The 15,640-nt window shown below is 45.4% G+C and overlaps 1 protein-coding gene across 1 annotated transcript in view; it reads right to left on the reverse strand.

Annotated features, from left to right (window-relative positions):
• Positions 1 to 15,640, reverse strand: part of SLC9A9 (solute carrier family 9 member A9) — a 1,175,932-nt gene that overhangs the window by 295,101 nt on the left and 865,191 nt on the right. The window contains exon 13 of the mRNA XM_073579113.1: positions 14,667 to 14,715. Coding sequence (XP_073435214.1) covers positions 14,667 to 14,715 — 49 coding nt within the window. The remainder of the gene's footprint in view (positions 1 to 14,666; positions 14,716 to 15,640) is intronic.

Below are 15,640 nucleotides of genomic sequence, written 5' to 3' on the forward strand. Positions count from 1 at the left end.
CGAGACTCCGGAGAAAATCTGACTCTGGGGGGTGCTATACACTTTTTTCACAGCGCTGTGAATTCACGGCGCTGTGGTTTAAGTACCCTTAATTACCGCCATTAAAAGGCGTATCAGCAGTCATTAAGGGGTTAAAGAGTAACCATTGTTTTTATTTTTGTTTAAAAACTCAATAGTACATAAAAAACGTACAAAAGTAAGAAACATTGATATACAATATATCTTATCAGAGACATTGGCTTCTTTCACCTCTTGGACTGATCTTTTACTCTCAATACATGGGTAAAATATGCATTCCGTGAGGACAGAATTTCACATCACAGAAATAGGAGATAGCAGTTGGTGCTTTTATAATTCTAAGGAGAGCGGATAGGAGGGGAAGCTAGAGGCCGACAGGCATCCTGGTGCAATTCTCTTCTGATACCTCAGTTACATTTCTCCATAGAACTTTATGAGTTGATGTGTTGGATCTTAATTATCCAGACGTCTATTTTCAGTAAGCTGGGAGGTATGTATTGTTCTCTATATGTTGACATTAGAATTTATGTGTTTCTTCGGCTGGTCAAGGGTCTGAAATATTGATTCTTCTTGTAGGTTTATATTTGTAAATTGATGAATGGATGTTATTTACCTCTTATATCAGCTCCTACAGTTTACTGTAGTGTTATTGTCACGCCGCCTGTCATGTCGCTTTCACTTGGGGGTGGGACCCTGCACCCAGTGTCACCACTTCCTGCACCACGGCCGCTCCGGGGTTCTTGTCGGGTGCGCACGTGCACTTCTTGCACTTAGCTCCATGGCTGCACAATGTTGCTAGTGCGCATGCACGCTCTTCTTGGTTCTAGCTGCAGCCTTGTCCTCTCTATGGTCCTGGAGGACCTGACCTGGAAGTCCCTGTGCGCCTGCCCTATATCAGGCTACCTCTTCCTATGGGAGGTGCCTGATTATTGTTGTACTTCTTGGCTTGGTCTACTTGGTCCTTGCCTGACTGTGCGCTGTATTCAGGTCCTCTGCCTTGCGCTCTGTTCCTGTCCTCTGCCTTGTGCTCTGTTCCTGAACTCTGCCTTGTGCTCCGTTCCTGTACTCTGCCTTGCTGTGCTTCCCAGCACATCCTCTGTGCATACAATCTGCTCTGTGTTCTATCGTGCTTCATTGCTTCACATGCTCTGCCTCAGCTCTGTGCTCTGTCTAAACTTGCACTCAGGCATGCTCCTGTCTAACTCTATACTCAGGCGTGCTCCTTTGCACGCACCCTGCTTTGCTCGCACCTGGGCATGCTTGTCTGTGCACCCCATATGTGCTCTCGTGTACCTGCCTTGCACTATCCTGCATCTAGCGCACTCCCGTGTACATGCCTTGTATTGTCCTGCACTCTCCGTGCTCCCGTACACTCTCCCTGTATTGTCCTATACCCTGCGTGTCCCTGCATCCACGCTTTGCACACTCTTGTACTCTGCACATTCCCTGTTGCTAGGCACACACTCGTGTCTCCTGTGAGCCGGCCACCTGGTGCCAGCAGACGTGGTACCTTACCCCCTTGGGCTTGCCCCTGACACTCCCTGCTCCCTGTATAGGGGGTGGTCCTCACTAGGTCTGCTCGCCATGGGAGGGTTGGTGCCACGACCCAAAGGGTCCACTCCAGGAGTCGTCACAGTTATCTTTGAAAAACAGGGCAAATATATTAACAAAAGTGCTATTGACATGAAATTCTCACTACATGTAAGTAACAACCCATCCAATCCACACAGCCAAAGAAATCTAACCATAGATGTCCATAAATTAAGTTGTGTAATTATGAGAAATGACACAAGGAAAAAGTATTGAACATGCTTAATGAAATGTAATACTTCATACAAAAGTCTTTGATGGTGATGACAGCTTCAAGACACCACCTGTATGGTGAAACTAATAGCTTTCATTGCTCAGGTGGGATTTTGGCCCATTCTTCCACACAAACACTCTTTAAGTCCTTAAAGTTCCATGGGCTCCTTCTATGAACTCTGAGCCTTAGTTCCTTCCATAAATTTTATATTAGATTGCAGTCAGGTGATTGGCTGTGCCATTCTATTAGCTTCATTTTTTTTCTCTGAAACCAACTGAGTGAGAGTTTCATTGGCTGTGTGTTCAGGATCATTGTCTTGCTGAAATGTCCACCCTTATTTCAACTTCACCATCCTGGTAGATGGCAGCAGATATTTACCAAGAATATCTCTGTATATTTGTCCATTCATCCTTCCTTCAATCACATGAAGTTTGCCAGTGCCGTATGCTGAAATACAGCCCCACACCATGATGTTCCTACCTCTGCTTTCACTGTTAGGCCGGTTTCACATTAGCGCTTTTTAAGCGCACGCACGACCGGGGGTAGCTCCGCCCCCGAGCCGGCTCTCTGCCCGGCGTGCCCGCCCCTTGCTTGTAGCGCCGCCTACTAGCAGACAGCGGCGCCTGCGATCGGCGCACCCTATCTTTAGCATAGGGTGCGCAGATCGTGCGCAGGCCGTGCGCTAGTTGCGCTTTGACCTGCGCTGCGCACTTTTGACGGTGCGCCGTGCGCGCCAAAATCCGAAAAGTTTGATTTTGGCGCGCACGGCGCACCGTCAAAAGTGCGCAGCGCAGGTCAAAGCGCAACTAGCGCACGGCCTGCGCACGATCTGCGCACCCTATGCTAAAGATAGGGTGCGCCGATCGCAGGCGCCGCTGTCCGCTAGTAGGCGGCGCTACAAGCAAGGGGCGGGCACGCCGGGCAGAGAGCCGGCTCGGGGGCGGAGCTACCCCCGGCCGTGCGTGCGCTTAAAAAGCGCTAATGTGAAACCGGCCTGAGTATGCTATTTTTGAAGTGATATGCAGTGCCTTTTGATCTCCAAACATGGTGTGTATTATGGCATCCAAAGAGCTCAAATTTGGTCTCATCTAACCAGATTATATTCTACATATATCTGTAATAACGTGCTGGTGCTGAGTATGTCACCAAGGGACAGAGACAGACAAAAAGTTAAAGGGGGAAACAAGTGAGTTTGAATGACCACCACATGCTTGAAACAAAGTTGTTTACCCACAATTTTGGAAAGGTGCCAATAATTTTGTTGGGCGCATTTTTGGGGTTTTGTGTGAAATTATATCCAATTTGTCTTTTTTTCCTAGTTTTTTTTGTGTTGTTCCAATACACACAAAGCAAAGGAATTAAACAGAAATACTTCATTTTCTGGAACAATTTCAGGGATGCCAACACTTTCAGCCATGAGTGCGTGTGTGTATATAATATATGTAGTAAAATATAAATAGTTTTAAAGAACTAGAAATAGTTTATGTAGCAGTAGCTCGAAATATAATCTACTCAACACTAAGCATACTCCCAAAACAGACAATCTACCCAGTATAAGTTAAAAATGCATGTTTGCCTGTACCCACATAGCCTGTCAGACTTGAGTGGATAATTCTCTGTCTAGAATGTGTTCCCACTTGGCTACATAAGAATGGTGTGGGTATTGGCCTGTAGGTGAAGAATACAGAATGGTTTATACAAACTGCATCACTCTGCATCACTTTTTTTTAATTGAAACATAGAAATACCTGAGTTGAGCCCACAAAAGAAAAAATGCAAAACACCACATTTGCAAGTTCATGGTCGCGCTGATGGAAATTCAAATTAGTCACTAATACTTTGTGCGTAATAAATCTACTGTACATGAAAATGACTTCTTTTTTTTCTGTACTTTCCCCTAGAATATTTATAGCACAGCCATATCTCTATCATTAGATAGGATCAGCCTATACTTGTATGTCACCACTATGTACTGTGTATTCATTAAATGTAAAGCATTATGTTCCTAAGCATTTCTCCACAATGGGTAACATGAATGCAGAATAGCTCCTTCAGCTTTCTACACTATATGGTTCTGATATCTGCAGATGGAGACATCAAAGATTTCCCTGCATTCATTGGGAACAGCAGCGTTTGTTACAGCTTTGTGAAAAGGTTTTGCAGCTGATAAGGATGTTTAAGGCAGGAGGGTGATACCGGACAGAATAGGAAAGTGGTATCATGCTCTTTATATTTAGTTTGTAGCACAATTCACCCTTTTACAGCAACTAATTAAATAATGGATTCATGGAAAAGTTATGAAATAAATGCTTTGGTCATAATCTCATCATTCTCATGAAAAACTGATGAATGAGCTACACTGTAAAAGACCACAAAGCATTAGAGATGTCCAAAGTGGATATTTCAGATGCTAAATCCCAAAGAGTAAGGCTATGTGCACACGTTGCGGAATTGCCGCGGAAATTTCCGGGGGAATTCTAGAATTCCATTCCGCGGGAAATATGAGAGAAAACCGCATTTTAATTCCCACCTATTTCCCACGGAAAAACTAGCGATTTGCAAGCGTAATTGGCTTGCAGAATGCTAGCGTTTTCGAAGCGATCTGTAGCATCACTTGGAAAACTTATTGACAGGTTGGTCACACACGTCAAACATAGTGTTTGACTAGTGTGACCAACTTTTTACTATGAGGCCGCCTATGCAGCATCAGTAGTAAAAAGATATAATGTTAAAATTAATAAAAAAAATAAAAAATGATGTTTTTCTCACCTTCCGGCATCCCGAGCAGCGTTCCCAATCATCGAGATGCTCCCGGCAGGTCCGGTTCCCAGTGATGCATTGCGACAATGACCTTTGATGACGTCGCGGTCTCGCGAGACCGCTACGGTATCGCGAGACCACGATGTCATCAAAGGTCATTGTCACAATGCATCACTGGGAACAGGCCCTGCCGGGAGCATCGCTGAGGCCTGGTGATGCTGCGAGGGACATCGGAAGGTGAGAATATGACGATTTTTTTTATCTTAATTCTATTTTTTACAGGGATATGGTACCCAGAGCCTGGAGGAGAATCTCCTCTCTTCCAGTCCGTGGGTACCAGCCGCAAATGTTCTGCTTACTTTTCGCATGGTGGGCACAGCCACATGCGGAAAGTAAGCAGAACAATGCATTCCTGTGTGTGCGGATTTTCCCGTGATTCCGCATAAAGAATGAGCACGCTGCGTACTTTTACGAGATGCATTCCGCTGTGGAAAAATCCGCAGCATTAGCACAGCATGTGTGGAATGCCATAGGATTGCATGGTATGCCTTTTTTTTGCGTTTTCGTGGCAAAATCGCGCGTTTAACCCCTTTCTGTCATGTGACATACTATCCCGTCCACTTGCCCTGGGACTTAATTCCCAGGGACGGGATAGTACGTCACAGCAATCAGCGGCGCCCAGGTGGTGAGCGCCGCTGATCGTAGCCGGGTGTCAGCTGATTATCACAGCTGACACCAGGCACAATGTGTCAGGGGCGGTCACGGACCACCCCCGACACGTTAACCCCTTACACACCACGATCAAACACGATTGCGGTGTATCGGGGGTTAAAGGGAAGCATCGGCAGGGAGGGGGCTCCCTCCGTGCTTCCCTGAGCCCCCCACAGCAGCGCAATGTGCAGCGCTGCTGCGGGGGGCTCCATCCCTGCAGGTCCCCGAATCTAAGATGGCGACGGGGACCTTTGGGGGCCTGCAGGGAGCTGGCTTTCTCATGCCTGCAAAGCGCAGGCAAGGAGGAAGCCTTGTGCAGTGCCTGTGACAGATCGCTGATCTGTCACAGTGATCTGTGATGTGACAGATCAGCGATCTGTCACATGACAGGTATGTCCCCCCTGGGACAATGTAATAAAGTTAAAAAAAAAGTGTAAAAATAATTTTTAAAAAATCGCTAAATAAATAAAAAAAAAATATTCCCTAATAAATTCATTTTTTGGATATATAAAAAAAAACAATAAAAGTACACATATTTGGTATCGCTGCGTCCGTAACGACCCGCCCTATAAAACTTTCCCATTAGTTAACCCCTTTAGCGAACCCCTTAAAAAAAAAATAAAAAACGAAGCAAAAAATAATGATTTATTATCATACCGCCGAACAAAAAGTGCAATAACGCGCGATCAAAAAGACGCATATAAATATCCATGGTACCGCTGAAAACGTCATCTTGTCCTGCAAAAAACGAGCTGCCAAACAGCATCATCAGCAAAAAAATAAAAAAGTTATAGCTCGCAGAATAAAGCGATGCAAAAATAATTATTTTTTTATATAAAATTGTTTTCATTGCATAAAACTGACAAAACATAAAAAACGACCTAAATGAGGTATCGCTCTAACCGTACTGACCCGAAGAATAAAACCGCTTTATCAATTTTACCGCACGCGGAATGGTGTAAACGCACCCCCCCAAAAGAAATTCATGAAACGCTGGTTTTTGTTCATTCTGCATCCCAAAATTTGGAATAAAAAGCTATCAAAAGATGTCACGTCCCCGAAATTGATATTAATAAAAACGCCAACTCGTCCCGCAAAAAATAAGACCTCACATGACTCTGTGTGTCAAAATATGGAAAAATTATAGCTCTCAATATGTGGTGATGCAAAAACTATTTTTACAATAAAAAGCGTCTTTTAGCATGCGATAGCTGCCAAAAATAAAAACCCGCTATAAATAGTAAATCAAACCCCCCGTTATCACCCCTTTAGTTAGGGAAAAATAATAAAATTAAAAGAAAATGTATTTATTTCCATTTTCCCATTAGGGCTAGGGTTAGGGCTAGAGTTAGGGCTGAGATTAGGGTAAGGGGTGTGTTGGGGTTAGGGTTGGAGTTATAATTGGGGGGTTTCCACTGTTTGGGCACATCAGGTGCTCTCCAAATGCAACATGGCGTCTGATCTCAATTCCAGCCAATTCTGCATTGAAAAAGTCAAATGGTGCTCCTTCCCTTCCAAGCTCTGCCATGCGCCCAAACAGTGCTTTACCCCCACATATGGGGTATCAGCCTACTCAGGACAAATTGCAAAACAACTTTTGGTGTCCAATTTCTCCTGTTACCCATAGGAAATTAAAAAATTGGGGGCAAAATATCATTTTTGTGGAAAAAAATATGATCTTTTTATTTTCACGCCCGGGCTTTATAAACTTCTGTGAAGCACTTGGGGGTTCAAAGTGCTCACCACACATCTAGATAAGTTCCGTGGGGGGTCTATTTTCCAAAATAGAGTCACTTGTGGGGAGTTTCAATAGTTTAGGTACATCAGGGGCTCTCCAAACGCACATGACATCCGCAGACCATTCCATCAAAGTCTGCATTCCAAAACGTCACTACTTCCCTTCCGAGCCCCGACGTGTGCCCATACAGTAGTTTTCTCCCACATATGGGGAATCAGCGTACTCAAGACAAATTGGACAACAACTTTTGGGGTCCAATTTCTCCTGTTACCCTTGGGAAAAAAAATGGGGATTAAAAGATCATGTTTGTTGAAAAAATACAATTTTTTTATTTTCACGCCCGGTCGTTATAAACTTCTGTGAAGCACTGGGAGGTTCAAAGTGCTCACCACACATCTAGATAAGTTCCTTAGGGGGTCTAGTTTCCAAAATGGGGTCACTTGTGGGGGGTTTCCACTGTTTAGGTACTGTATATCAGGGGCTCTCCAAAAGCAACATGACACCCGCAGACCATTCCATCAAAGTCTGCATTCCAAAACGTCACTACTTCCCTTCCGAGCCCTGTCGTGTGCCCATACAGTAGTTTTCTCCCACATATGGGGTATGAGTGTACTGGGAGGTTCAAAGTGCTCACCACACATCTACATAAGTTCCTTGGGGGATTTAGTTTCCAAAATGGTGTCATATGTGGCGGGTTTCCACTGTTTTGGTACATCAGGGGTTTTCCAATCGCGACATGGTGTCCGATCTCAATTCCAGCCAAAAAAGTCAAATGGCGCTGCTTCCCTTCTGAGCTCAGCCATGCGCCCAAATAGTGGTTTACCCCCACATGTGGGGTATCAGCGTGTAGGGAAGGTGACCTGACGTACGGACGGACGTGTCAGAATGGAGAAAGATAGGTTTGCACAGTTTAGGTAGGTGACAGTAATATAGTGGGAAACAGCTAGGAAAGTGTAGGTGACGTGCAGTACCTTGGGATGACCATTAGATGGCAGGGTGGAGTGTGAGCAAAGGACGTGACATCAGCTTAGGGCTTTAGAAACCGTTGGTCATGGGGGGCGGAGTGACAGTTAGAGTGACAGTTTCAAATAACCGGGAGAGCTATAAATATTGAGGGAGGGTTCCAGAAGGTTCCAGTCCCCAGGGGGAGCTCAGGTGACAGGATGACTGCACCAGTCTGTGCGCTCTGAGGAGAATCCGACCAAGGGGACTGAGGAGAAAGAGCGTCAGGGGGGTGGTCCTGACAGGAAAGGACCGCAGCAGAGACGAGGCTCTGGGTGAAGGACACCGTATGTGTAACGACAAAACTGGCCAGTAAAGTGCTGATGGTGTACGGGCCTAAGGCGGCCACAGTGACTGAGCTGTCAGGATTGTCACAGTGTGAGACGGGACGGTACGTATAAATACGTCCCTATTGTAAGCGGCCCTGGACACGGAGGGCTGAGAGAATATCGCGGTGTGCTGCAAGGACCGTCAGTCGGACGGTGAACAATAAACTTGGACCTGTTGCACCCAGAATCTGCCTCATCGTGTCTCTGTTTATATCTCTGCGCGGTAAGAAGAGGGACCACCCCCCAGCTCGGCACCCCCCCAGCTCGGCCCACCACCGACCCTACAAGCGTACTCAGGACAAATTGAACAATAACTTTTAGGGTCCTGTTACCCTTGGAAAAATAAGAATTGAGGGTGAAAAGATCATTTTTGTGCCGCTGTACGTTATAATCATCTGTGAAGCCCTTGTGGGTTCAAAGTTCTCACCACATATCTAGATAAGTTCCTTGGGGGGTCTAGTTTCCAAAATGGGGTCACTTGTGGGAGGTTTCCACTGTTTAAGTACATCAGGGGCTCACCAAACGTGACATGACGTCCGATCTGAATTTCAGCCAATTTTGCATTGAAAAAGTCAAACGGCGCTCGTTCCCTTCTGAGCTCTGCCATGCGCCGAAACAGTGGTTCCCCCCCACATATCAGGTATCAGCGTACTCAGGACAAACTGCCCAATAACTTTTGCAGTCCAATTTCTCCTGCTACCCTTGGTAAAATAAAAAAAATTGAACCTGAAGTATTTTTTTTGTGAAAAAAAGTTAAATGTTCATTTTTTTAAATATTCAAAAAATTCCTGTGATGTACCTGAAGGGTTAATAAACTTCTTGAATGTGGTTTTGAGCACCTTAAGGGGTGCAGTTTTTAGAATGGTGTCACTTTTGGGTATTTTCTATCATATAGACCCCTCAAAGTGGCTTCAAATGTGATGTGGTCCGTAAAAATAAAATGGTGTTGCAAAAATGAGAAATCGCTGGTCAACTTTTAACCCTTATAACTTCCTAACAAAAAAAAATTTTGGTTACAAAATTGTGCTGATGTAAAGTAAACATGTGAGAAATGTTACTTATTAAGTTTTTTGTGTGCCATATCTCTGTGATTTAAGGGCATAAAAATTCAAAGTTGGAAAATTGCGAAATTTTCAACATTTTCGCCAAATTTCTGTTTTTTTCAAATAAACGCAAGTTATTTGAATGAAATTTTACCACTAACAAGAAGTACAATATGTCATGAGAAAACAATGTCAGAATCACTGGGATCCATGGAAGCGTTTCAGAGTTATTACCTCATAAAGGGACAGTGGTCAGAATTGTAAAAATTGGCCCGGTCATGAATGTGCAAACCACCCTTGGGGGTTAAGGGGTAAAAATCGCCACGAAAACGCAAAAAAAGCTACTTGTGAACACAGCCTAAAGCTACTCTGTCAAGGCAGTGTACTGCTCATATCCCTTTATAAGGAAAGGTCATCTGTTTTATTTAGTATATTGTTTATTTGCTTCTTAAATGCAAAGTTAGGCAACTTTCTGAATAGTTTTCATTAAAACACCCTACCATTTCACTGCCATAGAGTCTGTGTAACTCCACTAAGACGTCTGTGTTGCTGCTTCCGACATAGCAGACAGGATCCAGTGCACTCTGTGATCAGTCATCTGATCTCTATTCTCTCCCTTCTTTTTGATCAATGTTAGATTTTTTGGAAAGGGGAGGGGACAGTTTAAAATAGAAGTGCAATCTATGAGATAGATAGAAGAGTATCCATGGTCTGTAGTGGGAGATATCACACAGAGCGTAATGTCAGATAGGTGGTTGCACAACACAATCTGCAGAAGGAGACGGAAAGATCACATAGTCTATCTAGAGAGAGAATAAAAGCAGAATGTGCTATGGGAGAGAGTCCACAGATAGTAAAAAAAGAGAGGATAGCTCTCACACAGTCTTCAGCATCATGCCACTATAATTGCACTGAAAATCCCTCATAAGCTGTAGAACGGGAAAGCAGTATTTTTAAGTAGTGCTAATGCATGAGAGCTTGTGAATACAAAAGCATCCATGACACACAGATGTCACATCCAGCATGTATCTGTGATTGGCAAACCCACATGAAAAAAGTCTGAAACCACAAAGTTATCTTTCTTTAATGGAGCATTATCTTTTGTCTTTAAAACGGCACCACTCCCCTACCTCCTGGTTTTCCTGCTGGTCACTGGGCGCTTTCCTCCTACACATTGACAGGTCAGACCAATGGCATGGTTGCACCACTGGTCTGAACTATGCACTCTCTCCCATGATGCTAGAAAAGATAGCTTTACCTGTGCAACGAGGGAATGGCACCAGACTAAAACACTTTGGCCAGTTTCAGAGCAGTATTTGCAAGCGGTCTAGAAAACAGCTTGCAAGCACGCCCTTCTTGCCCAAGAGACAGGCCACTCAGATATGACTGATAACGTAGGCAACCAGAAGTAACCTATAGAATGAAAAATCCCTCTGTTCATGAGAACAGAGAGGATTTTTTATAAGAAGTGTCAGAGAAAAATTGAAATCCATAAGGTGTCTCCACAGAGGGAGCATTCACCTCACCCGCCTTCTCTCTTGCACAAAATCTCCAGGAGAAAGAGCTGACAATCTAAAGCTCTTTTTGGTAATAGAACCACATGTTTAACATAGGGGAAGAAAGGAAATTATGTATAGACTAGATGGTGGCCCGATTCTAATGCATCGGGTATTCTAGAATATGTATGTAATTTATTTATGAAGTTTTAATAATAATGCAATAATGCACCCCCCAATCCTGATATGCATGGTCCTCTCACCCCCCAGTCCTGATATGCATGGTCCCCTGACCCCCCAATCCTGATATGCATGGTCCCCTCACCCCCCAATCCTGGAATGCATGGTCCCCTCACCCCCCAATCCTGGAATGCATGGTCCTCTCACCCTCCAATCCTGGTATGCATGGTCCTCTCACCCCTCTTTCCTGGTAAGCATGGTACCCTCACCCCCCTTTCCTGGTATGCATGGTCCCCCTCACCCCCCTTTCTTGGTATGCATGGTCCCATCACCCGCCTTTTGTGGTATGCATGGTCCCCTCATGCCCCAATCCTGATATGCATGGTCCCCTCACCCCCAATCCTGATATGCATGGTACCCCTCACGCCCCAATCCTGGTAAGCATGGTCCCCTCACCCTCCAATCCTGGTATGCATGGTCCTCTCACCCCTCTTTCCTGGTAAGCATGGTACCCTCACCCCCCTTTCCTGGTATGCATGGTCCCCCTCACCCCCCTTTCTTGGTATGCATGGTCCCATCACCCGCCTTTTGTGGTATGCATGGTCCCCTCATGCCCCAATCCTGATATGCATGGTCCCCTCACCCCCAATCCTGATATGCATGGTACCCCTCACGCCCCAATCCTGGTAAGCATGGTCCCCTCACCCTCCAATCCTGGTATGCATGGGTCCCCCTCACCCCCCTTTCCTCGTATGCATGGTCCCATCACCCCCCTTTCTTGGTATGATTGGTCCCCTCACCCCCCCTTTTCAGGTATGCATGGTCCCGCCACCCCTCTTTCCTGGTATGCATGGCCCCCTCACCTCCCTTTCCTGGTATGCATGGTCCCGTCACCACCCTTTCCTGGTATGTATGGTCCCCTCACCTCCCTTTTCGGATATGCATGGTCACCCTCACCCCCTTATCCTGGTATGCATGGTCACCCTCACCCCCCTATCCTGGTATGCATGGTCTGCCTCCCCCCCATTGCTGGTATGCATGGTCCCCCTCCCCCCATTGCTGATATGCATGGTCCCCCTCCCCCCATTGCTGGTATGCATGGTCCCCCTCCCTCCCATTGCTGGTATGCATGGTCCCCCTCACCCCCCATTGCTGGTATGCATGGTCCCCTCACCTCCCTTTCCTGGTAAGCATGGTCACCCTCACCCCCTTATCCTGGTATGCATGGTCACCCTCACACCCCTATCCTGGTATGCATGGTCACCCTCACCCCCCCTTTCCTGGTATGCATGGTCCCCCTCCCCCCATTGCTGGTATGCACGGTCCCCCTCTCCCCATTGCTGGTATGCATGGTCCCCCTCCCCCCCATTGCTGGTATGCATGGTCCCCCTCACCCCTCTTTGCTGGTGTGTATGGTCACCCTCACCCCCCTTTCCTGGTATGCATGGTCCCTCTCCCTCCCCCCATTGCTGGTATGCATGGTCCCCCTCCCCCCCATTGCTGGTATGCATGCTCCCCTCACCCCCCCATTGCTGGTATGCATGGTCCCCCTCACCCCCCTTTGCTGCTATGTATGGTCACCCTCCCTTCCCCCATTGCTGGTATGCATGGCCCCACTCACCCCCCTTTCCTGGTAGCGTGGTTTCTGTAAAAAAAAAAAATAGTTATTTACTCACCTTCCGACGGCCTCCGATCTTCTTTCCACGCGCCTGGCCTCGCAGTCCCAGTAATGCATTGTGCGAAACACCGCTGATGACGTCGCGCTCTCGCGAGAGTGACGTCATCGCGGTCTAAGGCGCAAGGCATTACTGGGACCGCGAGGCCGGGCGCGTGGAAAGAAGATCGGAGGCCGTTGGAAGGTGAGAATAACATTTTTTTTATTTTAATTCTCTTTTTTACAGATCAAGGCCTGCTGCCCCATTGAGCGCTGCACCCGACTGCGCCCGCCGCTGATTGGTCGCGGCCGCCAGCGGCAAGCGCAGCTTACTGTTACAAACAGCTGCGCCTGTCGCTGATTGGTCGCGGCCTGGCGGCCGGGACCAATCAGCGACCCGCGGTTTCGGTTACAGACAGACATGATAAGACGATTATATATATATAGACAAGATGTGACAAAACTAATTAAAATCTCCTTTGAGGCTGGGTCTACATACAGTGACCAAATGGTTGAAACAGGATATCTATTGTAGGGAACAGACAGAGTCTAGGGTCTGTGGGTTGAACAGGAATAAGCCGCTATGATGAAAGAACCTCCCCAGACAGTGTCTCCAATGTAAAGTTATGAATATTTGGGGTTAGTATTGATCATATATTGATGGGACAGACATGTTCAACACCAGGAATAATATGCTTATTTTTTCATAACTGTGAGACATGCCAATCAGCCCCAAATAAACAGTGTCCAGATAGCTGACAACAGCCATGCTTCCCATCTATAGAAAGGTAAAATCCCAATCAAAAATATAATGGCGATATCAAATGCCTGTGATCGTCAGGCATTCGAGGTAAAATCCCTATCAAAAACATGACGGCGATATCGAATAGCTGCGATCATCAGGAGTGATGATATCGTGAATGTTGGGAATCTCATAATTTTCTCAAACTGAAGCCACATCCCATGACCAGCCCTGTAATGAGTCATCAAGGAGAGGTGTGTGGGTTTAACGTAGGTGCTGATAAAAAGACAAGGCAATTAATGATCTGTGTTTTTGCTGGTAGACACATCATTGTGTAGGCTTGATCCACATTTAAGGATGTTTTCATGAAGCGCGCTTCTCTCCATAAATATGAAGCCATTGCAGTCTCTCCATAAATATGAAGCCATTGCAGTTACGTCAGGATTAGTTATTTTCTTTTGTTTATCGTTTTATTTTATATGCTGCATTATTTTGTCCCCTTTGTAAAATCTTTTGTATTTTTTTTTTTTATAAACACTGCCTATCTTTCTAGATGAAATATAAAATGTAATAGTTCTGTTCCTTTTATTCTGTAAACCACACTCCTGAAAGCCATACACTACCTTTCAGGTGTCCATTCGGCCTATATAAACAATTGGTGGTGGCAGTGAGTAGTTAGCTTTGTTACTACAGAGGTGGCAGTGACCATACCAGGGGGTATATACATATATTACATGCTTTGAAATGCACGTAGCCTAACGCTGTGGGGAGAAAATTAACTTATTCTCCCCAGCAGCGTTCCCTTTTCAAGACACGGGGCTCCGTCAGTGCGGGTTCAGTGGTGCACACAGAGCGACGGCTGTAACCGTGCCCCTGGAACTGACTGACCGCCGGTTCCAAGGCTGGGGTCGCAGTTACAGCTGAGTGGTGACTGAAGCAGCTCCGACTCCACTCCTGTGACTGAAACCACGACCCCGGCCATGACCAACACTGGCTCTGCATTGAGGTCATTGGTCAGTCAGGGTCGGGGGCATGGTTTCAGTCATTTGTTGCTCCTTTCCCAGCGATCATGGTGTTCCCAGTATACGGCCACTAGGAATCATACGTTTATCACCTATTCTGTGAAATGGTGATAAATATCATATATAAGGACATCTCCTTTAAAAGAATCTGTAAGCTAGAGACTCACCTGATTTGCAGGTCGATCCTTGATATCTTGATCTGGATCTACACCAACTCTGCATGGAGACAAAGAAATGAAACAAATCAGCATTTCCTTCACAGGCTACATGAGTGGGGTATGTGCTTCGTAGACAACAACTACATTTTAATTTCACATTTCTAAAATATGCCATGTTCATATCTCTATCACCTTCTGCTCCTCCTATAACCACTACTGTAATGTAGCAGAGTCTGGCGTATACACTGGGAAAATCTCATGATGTATACTTCACACACAAACTCTGATGTTATTACTATAACTGTATACCCATCTTCCTGAATACAACTTTTTTTTAACTCACACAAAAAATGACTGCATAGTATTTATTTTTTGAAGGATCCCTTTATGTTGAAAAGCATAATTGACCATGTTTTCCATTACAGCTTACTGTCAGATTTTTCAACATAACACTCTCTTGGCATGGTCAATGTAGGTCTTAATATGGTCAGCACACACTTTGGATGTATGCATACTCTGAGGTTTGTCAGGAGTTTTTTGAGGAGGTCCACTTGAAAAAAATGGTCTCTTCAAATATGCCCGACAGAACCTTCCATTCACTTTGCTATTCATGTGTTCAGTCTTTTGAGTATTTTATTTCCAATTTATGATTTTAAAAACACATGGTGGGCAAAAAAGGAAGTACATGTCACTTCTTTGAAGCAGCTACTGATGGAAAATGCGCCAAACTAAGTGATGTACAATCAGAATGCTGCAAAATACCACTGGAAAAACTCTTCCAAAATGCTGCAGGAAACAACATTTCTCTGAAAACTCCCAACAGAGCTTTTCTTGAAGTGGTTTCCATTGTAAAACTTATCCATCTTGACTGCTTCAAAAACTCCATGTGCACATACTCTCCTGGCAAATGAACACAGGAGAAACATAGTCTTACTCTACCAAGACCACAGAAACAACAGAATATGTGTAACATAAAGAGAGCA

This window comes from Dendrobates tinctorius, unplaced genomic scaffold, assembly GCF_039654945.1.
Source record: "Dendrobates tinctorius isolate UK_male_01 unplaced genomic scaffold, ASM3965494v1 ptg000060l, whole genome shotgun sequence".
Taxonomy (NCBI): Eukaryota; Metazoa; Chordata; class Amphibia; order Anura; family Dendrobatidae; genus Dendrobates; species Dendrobates tinctorius.